Source organism: Megascapheus bottae, chromosome 29, assembly GCF_031878675.1.
Source record: "Megascapheus bottae isolate mThoBot1 chromosome 29, mThoBot2.hap1, whole genome shotgun sequence".
Taxonomy (NCBI): Eukaryota; Metazoa; Chordata; class Mammalia; order Rodentia; family Geomyidae; genus Megascapheus; species Megascapheus bottae.
Window position 1 is genome coordinate 14,086,606 of NC_143537.1, and position 26,363 is coordinate 14,112,968.

Here is a 26,363-nt window from a genome sequence, read left to right on the forward strand (position 1 = left end):
TTCTGCCCAGATTGGCTTTGAACCACGACAATCAGATCTCAGCCTCCTACGTAACCAGCAATGCCCAGCTTAAATTGTAGTTTTCACTTTACTCATCAGGAGACCCTCAACACCTGCTCATCCCCAGCTTCCTATGAGAACCATGGGCAAGGATGAGAGCCGATGTGAACTGGTGCATAAATTCCAGATGCTGAGTAAGAGGAGCAATTATGGATCTAAGTAGAAGCCACAGGGCAGGACCCCAGAGCATCCAATTTCACTTTCCTTCAACCTTTACCTCCCCCATTCCCCTCAGCTGAAGAAAGCACCACAAGAGACTCAACTGCTGTAGAAAGGCCTTTACTGGGCAGACAGGTGTGAGAAGTGCCCGTGGACAGGGCGAGAGGAGAGGGCACGTCCTCAGAAGGCATGGGGTGGCATCCCTGCCCGGGGGTATCAGCCTGAATGCACTAAGGGCTGGCCCCACGGACAGGCTCAGGGGAGGCCCGCCCAGCAGGGCTTCGGGCCCCTCCCTCATGGAGACGCCTCGCCTGACTCTGGGAACGTGGTCCTCACTCTCGAACCTGCCTTGGCTGATCTCAGGGAGCACTGTGGGGTAGGGCTGGGGGCTCAGGGGAGGGCTCTTCAGGAAGGGAAGAGGCTGGGCAGAAGGGGGCGGGTAGCGAGGGACTCCAGTGATACCACTGAGGCAGTTGAACCGTAGTGTTAGGTTTTTTTTTTTCTTCCCCCCCCCTCCCACTTTGGGCTCTGGAGAGCGAGGACTGATGTCCAGCACGCGCACAGCGCAGGCGCAAGCGCATGCGTGGTACACAGCCTCGGGCACCGGGACAGGTCAGGCGTGGCTGTGTGCAGGTAGGGGCTGTGCCAGGGTGGGGCCTTGGGTAGTAAAGAACCAACCGTGGGGGGTGGCGGGCGGCGGTCTGATGTGACTGGAAGCGGGGTCCCCTCCTGAAGAGTCCCTGCGCGGGGGTGGGGCCGGGCGGGCTGGGTTACTTCCCGTGGGCCCTCCGCGCGGCCTGCTGCCTCATGTGAGCCAGGATGTCCATCTTGACGTTGCTGACCGTGGTGCGGTGGTACCAGCGCATGACGGGCTTGCCGTCGGGCCCCACCAGGAACTTCTCAAAGTTCCAGCGGATGTCATGGACCTTCATGGGCTCCCAGAAGAGGCGGTCAGGGGAGCCCAGGAGCTCCGCCGTGGGAGGGCAGGCGTTCTGGAGCAGGGATGGGAAGAGGAGCTTTGGGTGGGGGGTGGGGGGGTCCCTCCTGCCTCCCGGCCCCTTCCATCCCACCGTTCTCCCCAGGCCTCCATCGGGGAGACACCGAAGACGGGGTCCGGGCGCCATCTGCAGGCTGGGGCCGGTAGCCCAGGTCAGCGGGGAACGCTTCCCACCCACTCACCTTCAGGAAAGTGTAGAACTTCTGCTCCTTCTCCCCATTCACGTCCCCTTTCTCAAAGAGTTGGAAATTCGGGACGAACCCCCTACCGGGCCGCACGTGCCTGTGAGGAATGGTTTTAAATGGGGACTGAGGAGACAGACATAGCCCGGCAATGAGGGAAGAGTGAGCCATTGAATGGGCATAGACGGAACATGGGTGTGGGGTCATCTTTTTCAGTTGCCACCACACCCCACATACCTCAGAACCACCTTCTCCTGTCATGCCCAGTATACCTAGCTGGGGCAGCTACTCTCCAGTCCCCTCCTGTGCCTCTCCCACCCCCACTAAACAGGTTTTCTAGGAGCAGGGGGTGGCTCTGGGTGGCCTGGAGGGTGGGGGCGAGTCCATCAAGGGCGTGTAGCTTCCTGGGGTCACAGGGCAAGCACTCACTTGAGACTGGCTAGGATCTCTGAATTCTCTCCTGGCTCCTGTTTTCCGAATTGGTTGCAAGGGAAGCCCAGAATGACCAGATCAAATGGTGCGAGCTCTTCTTGTAGTGCATTCAGTTCTAGGCCAGAGAGAGGGAGGAGATGGGGCCCTGGTGGTGAGGAGACCTGCCTCAGATACCTCTGCCCCCTGCTCACACCATACAGCTGAAATGAGAAGCCTGAGGAGGAGGGCGCTTGCCCAGAATCACCCAAATGGACTTGAGGCAGTGCTGGGATTTAGGTCCTGCTACAAATGGACTGGAAATTTGGGAGAAGAGAGAAATATCCTTTCTCAAACAACCACCTTATCAGACACCGGTGGCTCATGCCTTCATCCCGGTTACTCAGGAGGCTCAGATCTGAGGATTGCAGTTCAAAGTCAACCCAGGCAGCAAAGTCTATGAGATTTTTTTAATCTCTAATTAACCACCAAAATTCTGGTTGTAGAGCTATGATTCAACTAGCCATTCTTGAGCAAGAATGCTCAGGGATAGTGCCCAGGTCCTGAGTTCAAGCCCCAGGGCTAGCACAGAAAAATACCAAAACCAGCTCCAGACCACTGCCCAAGGCCCAGTAACTGAGCTGGTTGGCGAAGGACAAGGTGTCTTCAGAACATTCAGGAACAAGAGCCATCCATCTCTGGACAGAAGGCAGAGGCCTTCCCTGGGGGACCTCACAACCCTTTTCTGGGCATTCAGGAAGCAAAACAAGGTCTTGGCCAGCTCCCTGGTTTCCTTAGCACCCGTTGGCCTTGTATGCAATGTCCAGCCTGTCTCTTGCTCACACGTACCCTAGCCTGTTCCAAGATCTAGACAAACATCTGGAACAGAACACTCACTGGCACTGGCCCTTGCACTGCTGCCTTCCCACAGGAATTTGCTTGTGTGGGGTAGGCAAGCTCAGGGTCAGCCAACCCTCACCACACTCCCAACCCCTGCCAGCTCCACCCTTCCAGCCTTCTGTGGATCTTTTCTTAGGTGCTGTCAGAAGCCATTGGCCTGCCTATTCATTCCCGTGGGCTCCTTCCTCTGCCCCAACTGAGGGGAAAAGAGGATGTTAAAAAACCTTGAAGCATTTGACCTGAGTTGAATAGCTAGATTTGTAGCGCTGGTTAAGTTGTTTGATTTTTTTTCCCTACTGAGCCTTGGTATCCTCATCTGTTGATTGAGTAGAAGGGCTGGCTGAGGGGCTGAGCCCTAGAGCTTGAACTCAGTGCCTGGGCACTATCTCTGAGTATCTTTTGCTCAAGGCTAGTACTCTACCACTTGAGCCACAGTACCATTTCCAGCTTTTTCTGTGTGTGGTACTGAGGAATTGAACCCAAGGCTTCATGCATGCAAGGGAAGCATTCTACCACTAAGCCACATTCCCAGCCTAGAGCTTATTGTAGAATATGCTGTTGTATGTAGCCTGCCCTTCATCCCCCTTTCTCTGTCCCCACATACTCTGGGGCCTCAGTGGCCAGCTCTCCAGACTAGGCCAAGGTGGATGAAGCTGGGAGAAGATGAGCCTCTTAGGCAAACTCTATCTCTTCGTTTTTAAGGTAGCTTAGGTACTTAGGGACTAGAAGGATCTAGAATCTTCTAGAATATATTCAAAGGCAATCAGACCTCAAGCTTGCCTGGTGGACTTTAGGAAACTGGGGAACATAGTAGAGTATGGGGATATGGGTTTGTAATCTCTCAACCACAGCCACCTCCTTTTTTCCTGACCCAGAAGCTCCTGTGATTGACGTGTGCCTACACTGGTGTCATGAGTCCTAAACAAGACAGCAGAGGAGGGCGGGCTCTTACCAATGTATTGGTCTGTCAAACCTCAGTAGCTGGCTACATTGACAAACAGGACGTATTTGCCAGCATACTGCTTAAAGGGGATGTACTCCTCTCCATCAATGGTGAGAGCCCCATACTCGTAGATGGTGCCACTTATGCCAGCATGGCAGTTAGACTGAAAGAGAAAAAAAATGGAAGCAGCAGTTAGGGCTGGAACGATGCTGGATGGGACAGTTGTCCAATTGTCTACCTTTAAGTTAAGCAGAGAGTCCCCAGAAGGAAAGTAGCTGGGCCAGACCCCCATCAGAAATAGAACTGATCATGGTTATGGAATATTTCATAATGATTTGTATGTGCATGTGTGTGTGCGTGTGTGCGTGAAGGAGAGAGGGGGTGAGGGACAAATTTGGGGTCCTGGCAGTCTAGAGCCCCAATACACCACAGCATGCCTTTTCCTCCAGTGTCATCTGAACTTGATCTCTGGAAATAGTGGAAAAGAAAAGTCCTGGAGAAAAGTCCTGGAGTTGCCTAGATAGCTATGAAATTAAATAACTGGAGCTCATAAATAAGGGGAGTATTATTACCTTTTAGGGCACAGTTTCAGGTAGGGGTGGAATAAAAGGGTCCCCTCATTAGGTTCAGGATGGGGAAGGTAAGGCAATGACGATTTTCATGGAGGGACAAGTGACCACCTTTAGGCTTTTAACTGTGACCATCTTTAGGCCTTAGGCTCTATTAAGTTAGCAGAGATAAGAGCATGGTCCACACTGGGCAGAGTCACTGCCCAGTGCCTTGAAGAGGGAGAGGAGAGGAGACCAGACAGGCAGCAGGGGGCGCCTCCATCCTCCCTGATGGCCTGAGAGTTGGTGGCAGGGAGGGGAGAATGACACTCAAAGGCCCCTTCCTTCTCTCCCATCCTACCACACCATTGCTGGGATGCTGGGAAAGGAAGACTAGCCTCAGAGGCTGGAGACTTCCAGGCCTTGACACACCTCTCACTCTGGGTTAGCATCTTTTTTCCCTCTCAGCCTCCAGTTCCTCCACTGTAAGATGGAGTCCAATTCAGGGCTGTCTGAAGAGCCCTTCAGCCTGTGGTTCCATGATTCTCTCTGCCTGGTCACCTAGAAACCAGCTGTTACTAGGCTCCCAGGCACACGTCAGCAGCTGTTCAGTCTCTCTAGCATCTAAGCAGCCTTGTTATCTAACAGCAAGGCCAAGGAGCCTGGGCAGCCAAAAAGCTAGACGGAGGAGGAATTACAGTAAGGGAAGGAGGATTCCCACCATGCTGGCCCCTCCCTTGGAGTTAGGAGGCAGAACATATCCCTGGAGCTGAGTCACCTTGGGCCTTCCCCCTTCTCTACCTGGTCCCTCATCATACCTTTCTCTTGGGGACAAGTCCTAGGACATCTCAACTCCAGGGACCTGGGAGAGAAGATGGGCATGCCCAAGCTGCCATTAGCCAGCAAGTCCTGGCTGGCTGTGAATGCTAGGATCACACCTCACTCCCAAACTTGACCCTGTTCTTCATTCTGTCCTTCCCAGAATTCTTTGGAAACCACGTGAATCTAATGTGTTACTCACGGAGTCTGCATTCATACTTTCAGCCCTCCAAGGTAGGTGCTGAATTTTCCTCTCCCTGGCTTCTCTCAAGCCGACATGATAGGTCTTGATTCCATAGTGCTGGCCTCATTTGACTGTGTACTGTGTTCTTTGCGGGGAGGGGGTGAGGCTTGAACGCAAGGCTTGCCCAAGGCTAGTCCTCTACCTTTTTGAGCCATAGCACCACTTCCAGTTTTCTGGTGATTGGTTGGAGATAAGAATCTCACGGACTTTCCTGCCTGGCCTAGCTTTGAACCACGATCCTCACATCTCTGCCTCCCGAGTAGCAAGGATTACAGGAGTGAGACACTAGTGCTCAATCTAGGGGGGGAAAAATGCCTCTGAGCCATTGGTTAGGAACAAGGCTGGGAGGTAGAAGGATTTTTGCAGTCATAAACACCCAGCTTTAGAGCTGGGAGTTTGGCCTAGTAGTTGCGTACTTGCCTAGCATGCACGAAGACCCAGGTTTAATTCCTCAGTACCACATACATAGAAAAAAGCCAGAAGTGGTGCTGTGGCTCAAGTGGTAGAGCTCTAGCCTTGAAAAAGTCCAAGGACAGTGCTCAGGCCCTGAGTTCAGGCCCCAGGACTGGCAAAAAAATAAAAGGAAGGAAGGGAGAGGAGGAGGAGGAGGAAGAAGGAGCTTTTAACAGGGTACCCTGCTTTGGGAATGAGAGAGATAGATAGAATTTTGGAAACAGCATCATGAACTTAGAAGATCTTAGAATAAAGGCTTGGAGAATTCCTTTGCCTGGCGTGTGTGTGAGTGTGTGCGCACATGCATGTGTGCATATGTGTTGGGAGGTAGTCGAAAACATAGTCTCTCTGGCTCTGTCTGTCTGTCTGTCTGTCTCTCTCTATCTCTCTCTCTCTCTCACTCTGGGTCTCTATTAGTTTCTGCCTCGCACCCTGGTGATGAGGAGAGATTTATAGGACCCACCCAGCCCCAAATAACCACACAGGGCCACTTGCTGACTCATCCCTCCTTGTCCCCACTCCAGCTTAGGGACACACAAGCTGGGCGGCTGGAGGGTAGGGGGCATTCTGGCTCTCCTGGCTCTCCTTTGGAGACCTGGTCTACCAGGTTTGCTCGGGTGGTGAGACTCTGAGACAGCAGCTTCTCCCAGCAGCCTCTCTGAGGCCCTAACTTGTTTGTGCCCTATTCCACCCCTGCACACATGGAAAAAGGGGAGACCCAGAAAGAGGTAGAGACTCGGAATCCAGAACGTTCCCCACTGCCAATCCAAAACTCTTCCTAACCCAGATCTCTACTCTTCTCCCCCAGGCTCCAGGGTCCACGTGAACATGTGCACCTGTATCTGCAGTTCTTGGACTAAAACAGCCAACCACAGCAGCTCCCCAAGACCGGACCGCCAGGTACAGCCTCTCCTCTCCCTCCCCTGTCAGTCTCCCGGGAACGGGAAGGGCCAGGCTTGAGGGTCTTTTTCAGGGGGGTCTTTTTTTTTGGGGGGGTGCCCCGCCCTCTCCAGGCCCTCCCACAGTGGGACGATTGGTACCCACGCCATATGCATGTAACGGGGGACCCCAAGAGGAAAGTGGGGGCGACAATGTGACAGATCCCTCTTCCCCCTTCTTTCTGCCACCTGGAGACCCCAGGTCTGGATAGGATGGAACTCCCGTGGCGCATGGGGTGGGGAGGAGGCAAAGTTCAGGGCGGGAGCCCGGGGAGACAGGTGCCTGGCCGCCGCCGCCGCGATGGACGGCTAGGATCGGGGTTCGAGCCCCACGTCCTACCCTCGGAGGAGCTAACTCACCTTGGATCTCTCTTGTCCCCGGCCCGGCGGCACGAAGCCGGCCAGGAGCAGGGAGAGGAGGCAGGAGGCTCGGAAGAACCCGGCCATGGCGGGCTGAGCGCGTCCGTCTGCCGTGGAAAGCGGTGGGATCCCCGGCCACAGTCCGTCTGAGGTGTCCCAAGCGCCCAGCCACCTTTCAAGCCCTCGACGATGTCCAATCCGCGGCCGCACCGGGGCGCGTGTAGCCAATCGCAGGGCGGCTAGGATTTTCAGGGGCTTAGTCGGGCCCGCCCCCTCCTTCCCCCCCCCCCCTTCCCCAGCCCCCGGCGACAGTGACATCAGCGAGTCCCGTCCCTCCCCTGTGGGCCCAGCCTTGTGCAAGCCCAGTCGGGGGGGGGGGGAGGCTAGCCACCGCCCCCCCCCAAAACGGATGGAAGGCTCAGCTCTGGGAGGCAATTAACCCTAGGCTTTAAAAACATCCATCTCTGGTCCTGCCCTAGACTAGAGTATTTACATTTTCAGCCAGATTTGAACTTAGACCTAGAAAGCAAAGTGTGGGGCGCTGGGGTTTGGAATGAGTCCTTTCTCCCTGGATAGAAGACTTAGGGACACCTCAGCTACATTTATTCCTACATTGTCTATCTGTCTGTCCCTCTATTCTAATTGACAGATACACTTTATATGTTTATGGGATACAAAGATCAAGAGGATTGCTGTTGGAGACAAGCCACAGGTCAAAAAAAAAAAAGTTTGGAAGAAAGCCAGGTGTGGTGGCTCACACCTGTCACCTCGCTACTCAGGAGGCTGAGATCTGAGGATCATGGTCAAAGCCAGACCAGGCAGAAAAGTCTGTGAGACTCTTATTTCTAATGAACCACCAGAAAACTGGAAGTGGAGCTGTGGCTCAAAATGGTAGAGGGGTAGCATTGAGCTGAAGAGCTCAGGGAAAGTGCCCAGGCCCAGAGTTCAACCCCCATGACCCACCAAAAAAAAAAAAAGATTAGAATGATTCCATATCAACAAATCATTCATCTGTAATTCCAGACACATGGAAGACATAGGGAGGAGAATGGCGATCTGAGGCGGGCCTGGGACAAAAATACAAGACCCTATCCAAAATATTAATAGTAATAGTTAGTACTAACTAATAATTCAAGTAGTAAAGTACCTGCCTACTAATGTGAGAATCTGAGTTTAAACTCCAGTACTACCCCCCCAAAAAACCTCACCCTGAATCTTGAACACATTGCTTTTCCTCTCTTTGCCTCAGTTTCCCCAACTCTGTAGTTAATGATCTCTAAGGCCCTTCTGGATGGTATGCTTTTAAGTGATGGACTTAGCCCAGAACTCTTTGGAAGCTCATGAGCAGTGCTTGGCTCAGGGCTTAGAACATAGCAGGTTTCAACGTTTGCTATCATCAATCATTACATTGGTCTCTGCTCAGAGATACTTTCCAGTAAGCCCAGCTGTAGGTATGGGATATCCAGGAACACTTCCATGGACAGACAGGAAACCAGAGCTTGTGACTGGGCATCTGACAAGAGCCCCACCCCATCTCTCAATGGCAGGCAGGGGAGAGGAGTGCAGAGGTAGAGAATCTGCCTTCAGACATCCAAAGCCTGGGTTCAGGCTTGGTGATGTGAGTCCTAAGACTAGATCCCCTCTAGAAATCTCCTGATTTGAGATGCGGTGTCTTTACTATAATTCAGGAAATCAGGGTCCTTGTGATATCCTGATGTGTTCCCATTCTTCACAGAGTTTCCCCTTCCTCAAACCTCAGAGGCCACAAAGTCTTCAAATGCACAAGGCAGAGACACAGGCTGACCCAAAATATGTATTCCGTAAATGTTATTTATTCCAACACTACAATTTAGGGAGACTTGGAGACAGAGAACAGTTTACTCAACAAATGAATGCTGAAAAGGGGACCAGAATTCAGGTCTTTAGACGCCAGTCTGGACTTTTTTCTATCTTCTGTTGTCTTTTGAGGTTTGTAATTACCTAGAGGCACAAACATCTATATATGGAATTTGTCAGAAACCATTTTCTTTTTGTCTGTCATCGGGCTTGAACTCTGGGCCTGGGCGCTGTCCCTGAGTTCTTCAGCTCAAGGCTAGTACTCGACCACTTTGCACCACTGTGCCACTTCCTGTTTTCTAGTAGTTCATTGGAGATAAGAGTCTCATGGACTTTCAGGCCTGGGTTGGCTTTGAACCATAATCCTCAGACCTCAGCCTCCTGAGTAGCTGAGATTACAGGTGTAAACTACCAGTACTGGTATGCACAAGCTTTATTCATCAGCAGTCTTTTTTTTTTTTTTTCAGTACATTTGGCTTGTTTGTTCCCGGAGATGAATGTTTTGAAAGATAGTGTTCACCACGAGGCAGCTTCTAATTGCTCTCAGGTTAAAGTTTAAATTCCTTAACGCTTCAGGGAATGCCCTCTGAATCCACTCACTTCAACTGTGTCAAGTTCTTCATACTCTGTCTACCTCAAACACACTTGATGGCAGTTCTTTCAACCTGCCACTCTAACTGATCTTTTTCCAGTTCTTGTTTGGGGCTCTCTGCTAATGTCACAATCACTGTCCCTTAGCTTTTCTTTTTTCTTTTTTTTTTTTTTTTGCCAGTCCTGGGCTTGAGCTCAGGCCCTAAGCACTGTCCTTGGACTTTCTCAAGGCTAGAGCTCTACCACTTGAGCTTCAGCACCACTTCCAGCTTTTTTCTATGTATGTGGTACTGAGGAATCGAATCCGGGTCTTCGTCCATGCTAGGCAAGCACTCTACCACTAGGCCAAACTCCCAGCCCCTCCCCTTAGCTTTTTTGCTGGCTTCGAACCGCAGTTCTCAAATCTCAGCCTCCTGAGTAGCTAAGATTCCAGGCATGGGCCACAGGTGCTTCAGCTTTTTTTTTTTATGTTTTAAACAACTTCATTGAAATATAGTTTATATCACTGAAAATGCTAGATTCAGTTGTTCTATTTCTAGAAATCAAATCTACCCTTTGGCTACTTTTTTTTGTTAGTTGTAGGACTTGAACTCAGGGCCTGAGTGCTGTCCCTGAAGTCTTTTGCTCAAGGTTAACACACTATTGCTTCGAGCTTTAGCTCTACTTCCAGTTTTCTGGTGATTAATTGGAGATAAGTGTCTCTCAGAACCTGAAATGTGGCTTAGTGTTAAAGTGTTTATTTAGCTTGCATGAAACCCTGAGGTTGATTCCTCAGTACTACCTACACAAATAAAGCTGGAAGTGGTGCTGGGGCTGAAGTGATAGAGTGTTAGCCCTGAGCACAGAAAGGCTCAGAGATAGTACCCAGGCCCTGAGTTTAAACCCCAGGAGTGGCAAAAAAAAAAATCTTTTTTGTGCCCTGGGGGAATTAGGATAACTATATTTCTATAAGAAATACACTGTAGTGTGTGTGTGTGTGTGTGTGTGTGTGTGTGTGTGTGTGTGTGTACACGTGCGCGCGCCAGCCTAGGGGTTTGAACTCAGTGCACTGTCCCTGAGGCTTTTTTGCTCAAGACTGGCACTCAACTAATTGAGCCACGTAGTTCTACTTCTGACTCTTGGTAGTTTAGTAGAGATAAGAATCTCACACCTCCTACCCGGGCTGCCTTCTAACTGTGATCCTCAGATCTCCGCCTCCTGAGTAGCTAGAATTATAGGTATGAGCCGCCAGCATCAGATACTACCTCTGTTTAAGATACCCAGGACAGGGCTGGGAGTTTGGCCTAGTGGTTGAAGTGCTTGTCTAGCATTCACGAAGACCCGGGTTCGATTCCTTGATACCACATACATACAAAAAAGCCAGAAGTGGTGCTGAGGCTCAAGTGGTAGAGTGCTAGCCTTGAGAAAGTCCAAGGACAGTGCTCAAGCCCTGAGCCCAAGCACAAGACTGGCAAAAAAAAAAAAGATACCCAGAACACACTCATCAATTTGGGCAAGCAGACATGATCAGGACAAAACTGCTGCTCTTGTTTCTTTCTTTTTACTAAAAGTTGTAGACTATTGAGGTAGTATAAGGCTTAAAGCAAAGAAAATAGTCTGTGTGCACTTTTAATCACACTATTCCAGGATAGTGTTTGTCTTGAATTCCTGGCTGTCATTTCCCAAGCCTTGTTTTCCCTGATCTATCCTGCCTCAGCTTCTCAAAAAAAGAGGTGAATTGAGGTAGATCGCTGTAATCCAAGATACTGAAGAGGCTGAGATCTGAGGATCACAGTTCAAAGCCAGCCCAGCCAGGAAAGTCCATAAGACTTGTCTCCAGTTAACTACCAAAAAAATCCAGAAGTGGAGCTGTGGCCTTGGTCAGAAAGAAGCTTAAGCCTTGAGTTCAAGACCCAGTACAAGCACACAGACACACAGACATGCGTGCGCGCGCGCGCACACACACACACACACACACACACACACACACACACACACGTTCATTCAAGTCTCCTGGATTTTTCAAAAATATCTGAAACTTTCTATATCAATCATTTGCTACAGTTACCATTTCTAGTTTGTCTGTTTTGTGCCCTAAATTGGAAGGTTCACAAAGATTTCATTTCTATTCCTCCAAGAGGATGTGATAGGAATTAGCTGCTGTAAATATTGATCAACGAATGCCAAATAAAGTAGTCTTCAGCATATAGGTGCACAGATCTGCAGATCCCTATGTGCTAGCAATGTTGGCTGCACAAGACTGGTTAGGCGTCAGCTGAGAACAAGAGATTCTGGGGATTGGCTGATTTATAAGAGCAGTTGGATGGGAGGACTGCATGAGTCCTAGGGCTTGAACTCAGGGCCTGGGGTGCTGTCCCTTAGCTTTTTCATTCAAGGGTAGCATTCTACAACTTGAGCCATAGCTCCACTTCCAGCTTTTAGGTGGTTAATTGGAGAGAAGAGTATCATGGATTTTCCTGCCATGATCCGCAGAGCTCAGCCTTCTGAGTAGTTAGGATTACAGGCATGAGACTAAGGCCCAACACTTTTTTTAAACCAATCCTGAGGCTTGAACTCGGGGCCTGGGCACTGTTCTTGAGCTTTCTCAAGGCTAGCGCTCTACCACTTGAGCCACAGCATCACTTCCGGCTTTTTCTGTGTATGTGGTACTGAGGAATGGAACCCAGGTCTTCATGCATGCTAGGCAAGCACTCTACCACTAGGCCAAACTCCCGACTTCCACAAGAAGCTAGTTTTAAATCCAAGCTTTGGACATGCTTCTCTGCATCCCTGAAGGACACCACTGCACTTTATTATTATTTTTTTAATACTCTTGTTTTGAGACATTTACAGGGAGCGCAATACTCACCTGTCTGCTGATGGGTGAACAGGCACATGACAATCGAAGGCTTTTAAAAAAAATGCCAATGCATCGTGTTTTCAAGAAAGACAGAAACAAGAGTTAATGAACAAGAGAGGCTGTACAAGCCAGAACGGGGAAACAGCAGCCTCTACCCCTGCTGAGTAAGAGCTTTCAGTTCTGGAGTCAGTAATAGGTCAGCCATTCCAACAGATGCATCCCCATGAAAGCAGCAGAATAGAAGTACTCCTCCACCCTGCACCCATCACATTGGTGCCAACATCAAACAGTTGGCCCTGTTCTGTAATCAGGCAGGGATTACAGAACCCAGGTGGGGCCATGGAGCTTCTGGTTTCCTGAATGACTGGCAGCTAGGATCTCAGAGTCAGCCAGCAGGTAGAGAACCAGTCCATCAAGAGGAGAGTGGATGAGCAGAGATTTTTTTTTTCTTCTGAGACTAATGCCTTCCACATTCTGAGTATGTTTTCTTTTTCTTTTTCCTATCTATGGATCAAGAAGTTGAACATGTCAGTACTTATGTACCAAGATTTAAGATAGTAAGAGGGGCCGAGAGTTTGGCAAAAAGCCCAGGACTGGCAAAAAAAAAGATAGTAAGAGGATTGACTGTCTAACAGTCACTCAATAGCTTAAACATCCCAAAACTGCCTGGGTGCTATGCTTGAGCTCTTTTGCTTAAGGCTAGTGCTCTACCAATTGAGCCACAGCTCTACTTCTAGCCTTTGGGTGATTAATTGGAGATAAGAGTCTTACAGACTTCCCTTTCCCAGACTGGCATTGAACTGTGATCCTCAGATCTCAGCTTCCTGAGTAGCTAGGGTTACAGGTGTGAGCCACCCACACCTGGAAATTGGTGAACTTTATGAAAAACCCCGTTTACCTCATGAGATGGTTAGCAGTACTGTACCTATTTCACAGAAGAAACAGTAAACACAGAAAGGTCAGGTAATTTGGCCTAAGGTTATACTGTTGGTAAGAGGCCAAACTAGGGTTTTGATCCAGATATGTGGTCTTCAGATTCCCTGCTAGTAAACTCTCAGTTTGTACCACCCAGCATGGCAGCCCTTATGCAGTGTGGGCCTCCTGGGCTCTTTGCAGTGTGGCTCATCCAAGGTGATAATGTGTTGGGAGTGTCAAATGCACACTAGTTTTTGACCCAATTATGACCTCCAAAAAAATGTATAAATGTCTTAGTAAATTTTTTTTTTTGCCAGTCCTGGACTTGAGCTCAGGGCCTGTGCACTGTCCTTAGGCTTTTTCAAGGCTAGAGCTTTCCCAGTTGAGCCACAGCACCAGTTCTGGCTTTTTCTATGTATGTGGTACCGAGGAATTGAACTCAGGTCTTCGTACATGCTAGGCAAGCACTCTACCACTAGGCCAAACTCCCAGCCGCAAGTAATTTTTATTACATGTTCAAATGATGATGTTTTTAATATATTGAATTAAAGAAAATATAGGCGTACACGTAATTTCTTCTGCAACGTTTAGTATGTACACCTGTAATCCTGATCCTGGAAACTCAAAATGAGATGAAAAGGGGAGTTGTAGCTCAGTGATAGGACACTGTCCTAGCATGCACAAAGCTTTGGATTCAGTCCTTAGTAACCCTCGCCTCCCTCACACAAATAGCCATCTGTTTCTTTTCACTTCTTAAAATGGGGCTCCTAGGAGACTCTCAATTACATGTGTGACTCATGTGTTTATTGGGCAGGGCTGGTTTCCTAAGTGGATGATGCAGAGTTAGGGCTGACTCTGTGAAAGGGAATCCTCTGTCCTGTTGGGAGTCCCCAAAGACCACATTTAACTTCAGCAGTTTGCCCCGAGGACTCACAGAGCATAATACATAATCCTTCTAACACAACCTTTGACAATAAAATGTGACCGGTTCTGCCTAAGGGACAGGGTGCATGGGACAGAGTCCAGAGAAAACCAGACATAAGCTTCTGAGAGTCCTCTCCCAGTTGACTCACACAGAGGTGCTTAATTCCTCCAGCTGCAGTGTCACCATGTGTGTAAAAGACTGTTTGGGTCCAGAAAGGCTCCTTAGAGACGCAAGTGTCCAGAGTTTTTATTAGGGGCCAGTTCTACAGGCATCCTTTGCAGACCACATACCAGAGTTTCAGTCTCAGAACTTGGAGGTATTTATAAGTTGTTAGAACCCAATATATGTCCCCTATGTCCCCTCCCCCTATTCTGAGTCGTCTCTGCCAGTCTCCCTGCCTCCACTCTTCATTCTTTCTAGATTCTATTTCTGATTTTTTTTTTTTTTTCCAGCTCTGGGCCTTGAACTCAGGGCCTAAGCACTGGGCTTTCTCAGGGCTAGAGCTCTACCACTTAAGCCACAGCACCACTTCTGGCTTTTATTCTATGTATGTGGTACCGAGGAATCGAACCTGGGTCCACATGCATGCTAGGCAGGCGCTCTACCGTTAGGCCAAACTCCCAACCCTCTTTCTAGATTCTAATTCGGCAGGGAGGCTGTCATGTTGTCATGGCAACTGACATCCTTCACAAAATGGTCTCTCAGTGGCAAGCGAACGTCAGCTGACTTCCTGTGGTTGCCAATAAACAAACCCCCTGTGCATCCAACGGAAGTGACAGCTGACAGCTGGCCAGGTCAGGCCCACATTCTTCCTACCCCTTTCCCAACTTAGAGGGCTCCTATCATACTTGAGAAAATTGTAGACAAAGTCTAGTGGCCTCACTCTATCTCAATTATCTTCCCTAGACAAGTCCCTTCTTACTAAACCTGAATTCCCTTAAGAGATGAAACCAAGAAACCAGAATTCTAAAACTTTGTCCATGCCTGCCCATCCATAGGGCACAGTTTCTCATGAGCTGACCCAGGAGAGGCATTGCAGAAGGCAGATGGTTGGACAGTTTGCACAGTTTGGGGTGGGTTAGAAAGTAGGCTCTGAGCCAGGCAGGTGGCTCACGCCTATAATCCTGTCTTACTCAAGAGGCTAAGATCTGAGGATCAAGGTTCAAAGCCAGCCCGGGCACAAAAGGGCCAGAGACTTATCTCCAATTAACCTCTAGAAAACTAGAAAATGGGAAGTGGGGCTTGGCTCCAGAGTAGGGCGGTAGCCTTGAGCGGAAGAGCTTAGGGACAACACCCAGGCCCAGGGGTAGGGCATTATTAGTCTTGAGTTGAAAAGCTCAGGGGTAGCGCCCAGACCGAGTTCAAGCCACGTGACCCACAGAAAGAAAGAAAAGAAAAGAAAAGAAAAGAAAGAAAGAAAGAAAGAAAGAAAGAAAGAAAAGAAAGTAGGCTATGGGTATATCACGGAGCCTCCTACCTGGCTGCTATTCCTCTTGAATATTCAATGAAATAGGATAGCATAATTCAGATTACATCTGTAGTTTTAGCATTTGAGAGGCTGAGACAGGAGGACTGTGAGCTCCAGGCCAGCCTGGGCTGAATAGAGATCCTGTGTCAAAAAAAACAAAAAACAATACCAAATAAACAACAATGAAGAAGCAATACCAAACAACATCAACAACAATTATTTGTTGAGTAATAAGTAATTATATGAAAAAAATGAAGGGAGGATCTAATTTGGGAGTTTCTTTTTCGTATATATGCCAATAATGGGGCTTAAACTCAGGTGCTGTTCCTTACCTTTTTCTTTTTTTCTTTTTCAGCCTCCTGAGTAGCTAGGATTACAACAGGCATGCGTCACTGGGGTCCAGCTCAATTTCTGGTTTTCTGATAGTTAATTGGAACTAAGAGTCCATGGACTTTTCTGCCTAGATTGGCTTTGAGCCACAATCCTCAGATCTCAGCTTCCTGAGTAGCTAGGATTACAGGTATTAGCTACCAGGGCCCTTTTACAAAGGAGGAAACTGAGGCTCAGAGCCATAAATTAGTTGTCAGGAGTTATGGGGTGTGTCTGTGGGACAATGTATGTCATCCACTACAGAAGTGACAGGAGAGCAGAGAGGAGAAGGAGAGCCACAGGGAGAAGAGTGAAGGAAGAGAATCAGAGGTCTTGGTATTTGTTTTCCCCCTGCCAGGGCAGTGGGCACAGAGTTTGTTTTCTGAGCCCAGAAGGCTCCACCTTCACCAGCAGAGTGACCTTCTGGTCTGGCGTTTCCTGTCCCCCTCTCCCCATCCCCAGCCCTGTGACTTCCACTGGCTATAAACAACCTGTTTATTAACCCCAGGAACCTGGCTGGCTTTCCACTTAGCTTTATCTGCTGGGTTGGACAAATTTGGGAGAGCCGTGGATGCCTGGCCAAGAATTTCCCAGACTGGGAGAACTGGCTGCCAGGAACCCATGATCCTTAAAGGACTGGACTAGAGGGGGGGTGATACGGAGCATGCATTCTGCCCACTCTCACTCTTTTGCCACCCAGCTCAAGACTGCATTACAAACAGTCAATTAGACTGACTCATCCCATTATTTTTCCTTAATGGCCCCAGCCATTAGAGCCCTGGGTGAAATCAAATGAAATAATGATGGTAAAAGGTACTTGGGAAACTGAACTGAAAAGTCATTTCCTAGTCCAGCCCATCATTTCCTTCATCCTACAACCAATCACTGGGACCAGTCCTCCATCCATGCTTCTTCACCATTGACCAGTTTGCGTGACCTTAGGTCAGTCTGCCACAGCAAGTCTCAGCTGTGAAATGAGTGTCATGATGACCCTGACCTGGGTGGCTGAGAGATTACTTAGCTACTGTCTATAATGAGCACAGGGGGCCCCGAGCGTGGCCTAGTGGTAGAGTGCCTAGCATGTGTGAAGCCCTGGGTTCAATTCCTTGGTATCACATACACAGGAAAAGCCAGAAGTGGGGCTGTAGCACAAGTGGTAGAGAGCTGCCCTTGGACTGGCAGAGGGAAAAATCTGGAAGTAGAGGTGTGTTTCAAGCATTAGCGCACCAGCCTTGAGTGAAAAATCAAGGAAAAGCAGGAACCCTTGAGTTGAAACTCCAGTAACACACACACACACACACACACACACACACACACACACACACACACACACACACACACACACAATACAGACAGAAGAAGGGGCCATTTCTTCATTTCTTTCAACCCAACATAAGGGGTAATGACCAATACCCTATAACAGAAGATAGGTTACCGGTTGGGCTCTGATGGCTCCCTCTCGTAATCCTAGCTACTCAAGAGGTTGAATCTTAGGACCAAAGTTTGAAGCCATCCCAGGCAGAAAAGTCCCTGTGAGATTCTTTTTTTTTTTTATTTTTTTATTTTTATTTTTTTATTGTAATTAGTAAAAGGGTTACATGATATTTGCCAGATAGAAGGTGCATTAATTCACATACATTGATACCCTTTCACATGTCTTGGTACCCGTTTCCCTCCCCCCCCACACCCCCCACCCGTCTTGGTTTTCCCTCCTTCCCTATCAAATTCCTGTGAGATTCTCATCTCCAGTTAACCACTCAAAAAAGCACTGTGGCTCAAATGCACTTTGAGCACAGAGAGGCTTAGGAACAGGCCCTGAATTCAAGCTCCAAACTGACAAAAGTAAATTAGCCCCAGGGCCAGGAGCGTGGCCTAGTGGTAGAGTGCTTGCCTAGCAACCATGAAGACCCAGGTGCTGTGGCTCAAGTGGTAGTGCATTAGCCTTGAGAAAGCCCAAGGACAGTGCTCAGGCCCTGAGTTCAAGGCCCAGGATTGGCAATAAATAAATAAAAAAAATTAGCCCCAGTACCAATACACACACACACACGATTTAGAGCCAGGTGTAGTGGTACATGTTTATAATCCCAACACTCAAGAGGCTGACACAGGAAAATCATAAATTGGAGACCAGTCTAGGCTATACAGTGAGATCCTATCACGAGACAGAAGGGGTGGCAGAGAAAATGAGAGAGAGAGAGAGAGAGAGAGAGAGAGAGAGAGAGAGAGAGAGAGAGAGAGAGAGAGAGAGAGGGAGAGAGAGAGAGAAAGAGAGAGAGAGAGAGTGTGTTAGAGAGAGAGGAAGGAGCAGAAGGGGGAAGAAAGAGAGACTTGGAATGAGACTTATTTTTATTTTCATTTTTGCCAGTCCTGGGGCTTGAACTCAGGATCTGGGCACTATCCTTAAGCTTTCTCAAGGCTAGCAGTCTACCACTTGAGCCACAGCACCACTTCTGGCTTTTTCTGTTTATGTGGTACTGAGGAATTGAACCCAGGGCTTCGTGCATGCTAGGCAAGCACTCTACCACTGAACCCAGGGCTTTGTGGGCACATTCCCGGCCAGGATTTATGTTTTGAACAGGGTAAAAGAGGTGGTGTTTGCTGACACTGGAATGGGAGGACGTGCATATTCTGGGCAGCCTGCCGGAGTAGAATGAAAACACTGAAAAACCACTGAAGAGTTTCTGGGAAGCATAGGGCATGTCCAAACACAAGATCTAGATGGAAAATCTTGGGGTATTTACAACTCCAGCAAGAACAGAACAAACACGGCCTCGTTCCAAGGCAAGTGGTGAGACCTAGAACATGGGACTTTTCAAGGACACAGGAGCTTGTGGCTGTAATGGAAAGGCGTTGACAGCAAACAGAGTTCACAAGACTCATCCTGCTGGTGCTGTCTCTGCAGGATTGCCGAATGCCACCAATCTCCTCCCTGCCCCTGCCTTGTGTTCTAGAAACTTCTTCCAGAATTCCCAGGAATATGTCCCCTCCCAGAATCTCAGATTATGTCTTTATCTTTTCCATCATTTCTCACTCTCATTGAATCTATCTTTTTAAAGAAATAGTTAGAGAGCTGGATATCGATGGCTCATGCCAATAATCCTAGCAACTCAGGAGGCTGATATCTGAGGATCGAGGTTTGAAGCTGGCTGGGAACAGGAGAGTTTGTGAGACTAGTTTTGGTTTTGGTTTTGTGTCAGTCGTGAGGTTTGAACTCAGGCTGAGTGCTAACCCTGAGATTCTTCTCCTCGATGTTCTACTACTTGAGCCACAGCACCATTTTCAGCTTTAGGATAATTAAGTGAAGATAAGAGTTCCGTGGAGTTTCTTGACCAGGCTACCTTTGAACTATGATCCTCAGCTTCCTGAGTAGGTAGGATTACAGATATAAGACACCAGTGTTTGACTCTTGTGAGATTCTTTTTTTTTTTTTTTTTTTTTTGCCAGTCCTGGGCTTCAGCTCAGGGCCTGAGCACTGTCCTTGGACTTTCTCAAGGCTAGAGCTCTACCACTTGAGCCTCAGCACCACTTCCGGCTTTTTTCTATATATGTGGTACCGAGGAATCAAACCCGGGTCTTCATGCATGCTAGGCAAGCACTTTAACCACTAGGCCAAACTCCCGGCCCTCTTGTGAGATTCTTATCTCCAGTTAACTACCAAAAAGCCACAAAAGGTCAGGGACAATGCCCAGGCCTTGATTTCAAACTCTAGGACACACACACACCAATAGTTGGAGAAGAAAAAAAGAAAGAAAAAGGTAGGACTAGGGTTTGAAATTCAGGGCTGTAAGTGCTTGCTAGATTCAGCTACACCTCAAGCAGCTTGAGAAGTTTTATTCATATAAGTAATGTATCTTTCCACTCTAACTAATAAAATTAAAATATAAGAGGTACAGTTAATATCCCATTTAGTCCATGCTACTCTCTATTTTTGTCACAAGTAGTCTCCTCTAGCACAACTAGTGATGTAATTAGCACCATGCTTAGTCTTTCTAGAATTTTCTCTGTGCCAACATGTATCACTTTAAAAGCATACAATATGGGCCGGGAGTATGGCCTAGTGGTAGAGTACTTGCCTAGCATGTGTGAAGCCCTGGGTTCAATTCCTTGGTACCACATACACAGAAAAGCCTGCTAGTGGTGCTGTAGCTCAAGTGGTAGAGTGCTAGCCTTGAGCAAAAGAGGCTCAAGGATAGTGCCTAGACCCTGCGTTCAAGCCCTAGGACAGGCATAAAACAAAACAAAACCATATAATATGCTTAGCTTTTCTTTTTTCACAAGTATTATTATACATTATAATTATGCTATAATCTGCGTTTCTCACTGTTGTTTTTTTTTTTTTTTTAGATCCGACCATGTCAGGCCCTTTGATCTATCTGGCTTGTAAGCACTCTAGCTAGATGGTTTATGGTTTATTTACTTGCTCCTCCCCTCACCCATCCTTCATAGGTTTGCTTGTGCGCATTGGACGTCATTTCTTTTCTGCCAGTCCTAGGGGCTTGACCTCAGGGCTTGGGCACTGTCCTTGAGCTTTCTCAAGGCTACTGTTTTACCACAACACCACTTACCGCTAGCTAGTTTTCTTCTATTCTTTCCTTTCTTTTCGTTTTTTTTTTTTTTTTTTTTTTTTTTTTTTTTTTTTGCCAGACCTGAGCCTTGAACTCAGAGTCTTACATTCTTTCAGTTGCCCAAACATAGAGGCATAATCATGTCTCCTCTCTCTTCTCCCCATCTACTGAAGTGTCACAGCTTGTGGATTTTATCTGTGTAATGTCTTGTGGTTTTCATTCCTTCCTTGTTATCTTTGGCTTAGATTATTTTTAATAACCCCCTATCCAGTGTCTTTGTTCCCTTACACAATGCACCAAATTAATCCTTATAAAGTAGCCATGATGTCATTTGCTTTGGCTGCTTCTATCTTGCAAACAAAGCAAGGTAAAATCTCTGGCTGGGGGAAGCCTTAGCTAGGCTGGCTCCAGTTTTCTCCCTCTGGCCTCTCTGTCTTTTCGGCTTCCATCTCTCTCACTTTCCAACTGACCCCTTGCCATTAGCCACAGCGCTGCAGGTCGTCCATGAAGAGCTATAATGAGACATGCACGTAAAGGGCTTATTTAGTGTTTGCTCCCAGAGTACACACTAAATAAATACACCTCCGCTCTGGTTATCCTACTTTTCTCCCCCCACAGTCATGCCCAGCCACCCTGACAAAGTGAATTCCCTGCCTGCCCTGGGCCTCTTTCTTTATAATGGTGTTCGTCATTCAGCTATCTGTGTAGAAGTTTGATCATCTCGGAAGGCAGGGGTCCTCTCATTTACTTCTGTGTGCTTCCTAGCATTCCCAGCACAGGACCTAGAGCTGAGCTGAACGCTGGGAATATTCAGCTGTGAGCTTACACCAGGGCCTGTGAAGAGAGGAAATCAGTCATAGGAAACAAGGACAGTTTGCATTCCATCTCAGCACCTCCTAGTGGGTAAGAGCCTATGCCCTTTTGTGGGTTAAGGCAGTCTTGGGCACCTGAACACATTTTCTTTTTTTTCTTCTTCCTCCTCCTCCTCTTCCTTCTTCTTTCTTCTTGTCAGTCATAGGGCTTGAACTCAGGGCCTGGGCGCTGTCCCTGAGGGTTTTTTTTTTACTCAAAACTAATGCTTTACTATTTTGAGCTATCACACCACTTCTGGGTTTCTGGTAGTTAAGTGGAGACAGGAGTCTCATGGACTTTCCTACCAGAGCTGGTTTCCAGCCAGGATCCTTAGATCTCAGTTTCCTCTGTAGGTAGGATTACAGGCATGAGCCACCAGCACCCTGCTTCTGAACCATTTTCTAAGCAACCCTCTCACCTCCATAAACCCAGACACTTTGTTTAGAAGTCAAGCCCTCTCGCTTGCCAGTCATAGCACCGTGTCCTCTGTCCTTCTTTTTCTTAATTCTTAACACAGTCATTTGCTTCCCCCTTGTGGATAACATTTAAACCATCCATTAAACCTCAGCCAAAGGACTAGAAATACAGTTTAGTTGTAGAGTGCTTGCCTAGCCTGCTTGAAGCTCTGGGTTCAATTTCTCAGTACCACATAAACAGCAAAGGCTAGAAGTGGCACTGTGGCTCAAGTGATATAGAGTATTATGAACCTCCAAATGGTGATCTCATTATCCTAAATAACTTCACAACTATGAAAGGATAGCACAGTGACTGGACATGGATGAAAGGGAACTCTGCAACTCGTGGTTGAAGATGCGAGGGAGGGAATGGGAAAAAATAAGGGAACAGATGATATTGTGGGAAAGGAAATATACTTATTACCTGACCAATGGAAAGGTAAAGGTGACTGCTTTTCTTTGGGGAGGGGGATTGTGGAGCTTGAACTCAGAGCCTGGGTGCTGCCCCTGAGCTTTTCCACTCAAGGCTAGCACTCTACCACTTTGAGCTATAGTACCACTTCCAGCTTCCTTTTGATTAATGGGAGTGTCTTGAACTTTCCTGCCTGGGCTGAGTTTGAACCATCATCCTCAGATCTTAGCCTCCTGAATAGCCAGGAATACAGGCATGAGCCACTGCAGCAGCGTGCCTCCTCTCCTGCCTTCATGAATTTCTTGAGATAGTATTTAATGGATGGCTCATAGGTTCACTAGAAAATTGGCAGGAATAAAGAGAAGTTTTGCAGACAATGCCACAACAACAGTAGAAGCAGAAAGCCAGTCTAGTCTGCTGGGACTCTACCTCTGCTGCCACTGAACACAAGAACCTCGGCTTGTACGGGTGTCACTCCTGGTATTCAACACTGGATCTAAGAGCTGGCAACACAGGTCTCATTGTGCCTTGCCAACCTGGTGCTGCTGCCACTGACACCAGAAAGAAGCCTTCAATGTCTGTGTGGCTTTGTGTCATTCGTTTCAGGTTCAGAATCCTAGATAAGCACATCTGATTGGCAGAGTGTGAAGCCAGGGCCTTTTTCCCAGATGGCAGAAGCACTCCAGCTATATCCATCTTTTCAGTCCAACTTCTCTTCTGGGAGGCAAGGACTTCTTTGACACAAAAAGGATTCAGAGGGGCCAGGGGTGTGACTTAGTGGTAGAGTGTTTGCCTAGCATGCATGAAGCCCTATGTTCGTTTCCTTGGTACCACATACACAGAAAAAGAAGTGGTGCTGAGCTGAAGATCTCAGGAACAGTACCCAGGCCCTGACTTCAAGCCCTAGGACCAGCACAATAAAACAATAAGCATGGGGCCAGAAGCCTGGCCTAGTGGTAGAGTGCTTACCTGGCACGCACGAAGCCCTAGGTTCGATTTCCTGGTACCTCATACACAGAAAAAGCCAGAAATGGTGCTGTGACTCAAATGGAGGAGCACTAACCTTAAGAACACCCAACAACAGTGCCCAGGCCCTGAGTTCAAGCCCCAGGACTGGTAAAAAAAAAAAAAAAAAGCATTATATATTTGATATTCTGAGTAAATGCCACAGAATGTAACAGAGACACAAACTTGCTTTTAGCAATATCACATGGAACAAAACACATTGCCAGTGTCACAGCAGTTTCTAAATCAGTAACAATTTCTATTAGCACTGTGCTGTGCTAACAGTCTCCTAATTACTCTCTTAATCCCATTCTAATCACAGTCATCATTATTACAGGGTCATCCTACAGGGATTAAGTGAGACCTCAAAAGGCTCAGGAGCTGAGAGAGAACAATAACAAAGAAGATTTGAGAGCCCCTGCCATGCCAACACACTACCACCTCCAAGAGAGAAGAGGAAAACCAAACTGACTGAAATTCCATTTTGATCCAAAGGCTCCCATATGTAAAATCCTCTTTGCCATGTGAGGGAGCACATTCACCTGCTCTGGGGATTCAGACTGAGGCATCACATTCTGATTATACTCTTATTTGGGTGAAGCTAGTAGGAAGGCTGAAATGAAAGGAAATGAGGTAGAAGGTATGCCAGTACTTGATCTCAGGTCCTATGATATGGTTTGCCTAGAAACCAAGATATGCATTTTGGATTTTATTCTGGGATTCCTTTCCTTTTCTTTCTTTCTTTCTTTCTTTCTTTCTTTCTTTCTTTCTTTCTTTCTTTCTTTCTCTTTTTTGTTGATCATGGGGCTTGAACTCTGGGCCTAGGCACCGTCTCTGAGCTCTTCAGCTCAAGGCTAGTGCTCTACCACATTGAGCCACAGTGCCACTTCCAGTTTTCGGGTGGTCCATTGGAGATAAGACTCTCATGGACTTTTGGGCCCAGACTACGATCCTCAGACCTGAGCCTCCTGAGTAGCTAGGATGACAGGAGCTCCAGGCTTGGGATGAATTCTCTGGGATATTACCAGCATATATCTTTTGCAAAGTTGATTTGCAGTGCTGTGTGGCAAATTGGCTATAGTGGGAGTGTGAGGCCTAAATTAATTTTGAAGTTTGATGAACTTCAGTGAAAAGTTATTTCTAAGCAGTCTCCATTTTGTAAAGTTCGGAGAAATCCCATGACTGCCTCTTCTCAGGAGAACTGTAAGTTGCTCCATCAGTGGTTTACTCAGACAGCTGGCAAGGACATTCAAAGGTCATCTCTAGGACTACAGCTGTGTCCCACAGCTAGCAAGGACACCTAAGACTAAACTTCCGTGGGAAACCATAACATAAAAAATTGTGAAATGTCTCTATGTAAAAGTTAACTAAAACATGAGGCTGTGAGAATGAAAACTAAAACCTGTTTATTCTGTACTATAAAAGCTGTGCTAATTCTGTACTCGGGGCCTCCAAGTGTCACTGGTTTCTAAGGCACGGAGGACCAAGCTCGAGCTTGCTAATGTAAACAGCTCTTTGTTGCTTGCATTGGTCATGGACTCTGGTGGTCTTTCGGGGGATTGTGAACTTTGGGCACAACAGGAGCAGAAAAGCTCTCCAATTAGAGGTCCCCCAAATGCTCCAGGCAAGAGATAGTAATGTCTTGGATCAGAATAGTGGGAGAGGGGGCTGGGAATAAGTCCTATTGATAGAGTGCTTGCCTAGCATTCATGAAGCCCTGGTTTTGATTCCTCGGTACCACGTAAACAGGGAAAAAAAAAAAAAAGGATGGAAGTGGCACTGTGGTTCAAGTGGTAGAGTACTAGCACAGTGCTCAGGCCTTGAGTTCAAGCCCCAGGACTGGCAAAATAACAACGATAATAATAATAATAATAATAATAATAATAATAATAATAATAATAATGGGGTAGGAGCTGTGTGCTAGTGGCTCATACCTCTATAACCCTAGCTACTGAGGTGACTGAGATCTGAGTTCGAAGCCAGCCAGGACAGGAAAGTCTGTAGGACTCATTTCCAATTAAGCACCAGAAAACTGGAAGTAGATCTGTGACTCAAAGTGGTAGAGCACTAGCCTTGAGTGGGGAAGACAAAAACAAAAACAAAAACTCAGGGACAGTGCCCAGGCTCTCAGTGTAAGCCCCATGTTTGACAAAAATAGGAAAAATAGTGGGGGATGAGGGTGAGGAGGTAAGAAGTAGGATCATGGTATCTGTGGAAAGCATAGAGCATTATGGATGACTTCAAACCTTGTGGCTCAAGCAGCTTTGTGCATGGCAGTGGCTGCATGGAGTGCTGCCAGAAGAGGTTTTGGTGTATTGTGTAGGGAGTAGAATTAGATTCCAAGTGTCTGGTAGACATCCAAGAGCTGTTGAGTAGGCAGTAATGTATATCTGAGTAGACTAGAATTAAGGGTATAGATAGGAGACAAATATATCATTACTCTATGTTTATTATTACCTTTGGACAGAGTGAAAGTTGAACACATTATTTATTATCCAAAATAGCACTTTTTTTTTTTTTTGAGACAGGATCTCACTCTGACTCAATCTGGCTTCAAACTCCTAAACTCAAGAAATCCTGCTTTGAGCCTGGCACTCGTGGCTTATGCCTGTAAGTAATTCTATTCGTGGCTTATTCCTGTAAGTAATTCTATCTAGTCAGAAGGCTGAGGAAGTCAGCTGGCATTCTACCTCGTGAACTACATGCCTCCAGGCCAGCTTTCTTGCTTTTTAATTAGAATTGAGTCAGAGGGCCGGGAATGCGGCTCAGTGGTAGATTGCTTGCCTTGAGCAACAGAAGCCGAAGGACAGTGCAGAGGCCTGAAGTTCAAATCCCAGAACTGGCACAAAAAAAAAAAAGAAAAGAAAAAAAGTCAGATATTTCTGCCATTTCTGTCTATGCTAGTTCTAACTATACTCCTCAGATCTCAGCTATCAGAGTGTGAGCCATCAGTGCCCAGCAAGAAAAATGACAAAACACTTTAATAGGAGCGAAGACAGCCTAGCACCAATGGCTCATGTCTGTAATCCTAGCTACTCAGGAGGCTGAGATCTGAGGATGGCAATGCAAAGCCAAGCTGGGGCAAATAAAGTCCCTGGGAGATTCTAATCTCCAGTTGGG

At 47.5% G+C, this 26,363-nt stretch overlaps 1 protein-coding gene and 1 long non-coding RNA gene across 2 annotated transcripts; one reads left to right on the top strand and one right to left on the bottom strand.

The window, feature by feature from the left end:
• Positions 1-323: 323 nt before the first annotated feature.
• Gpx3 (glutathione peroxidase 3) lies at positions 324-7,200 on the bottom strand. Its single transcript, XM_090320711.1, has 5 exons — positions 7,012-7,200; positions 3,659-3,812; positions 1,828-1,945; positions 1,399-1,498; positions 324-1,211 (listed from the first exon to the last, which is right to left on the bottom strand). The coding sequence occupies exons 1-5, from the start codon at positions 7,096-7,098 to the stop codon at positions 990-992; spliced, it is 681 nt and encodes a 226-aa protein (XP_090176837.1). The 5' UTR covers positions 7,099-7,200; the 3' UTR covers positions 324-989.
• On the top strand, positions 4,871-24,684 carry LOC150044826 (uncharacterized). Its single transcript, XR_016533020.1, has 3 exons — positions 4,871-5,250; positions 6,522-6,613; positions 23,581-24,684. It is a non-coding gene; the product is annotated as an uncharacterized LOC150044826 (long non-coding RNA).
• The last annotated feature ends 1,679 nt before the right edge of the window (positions 24,685-26,363 follow it).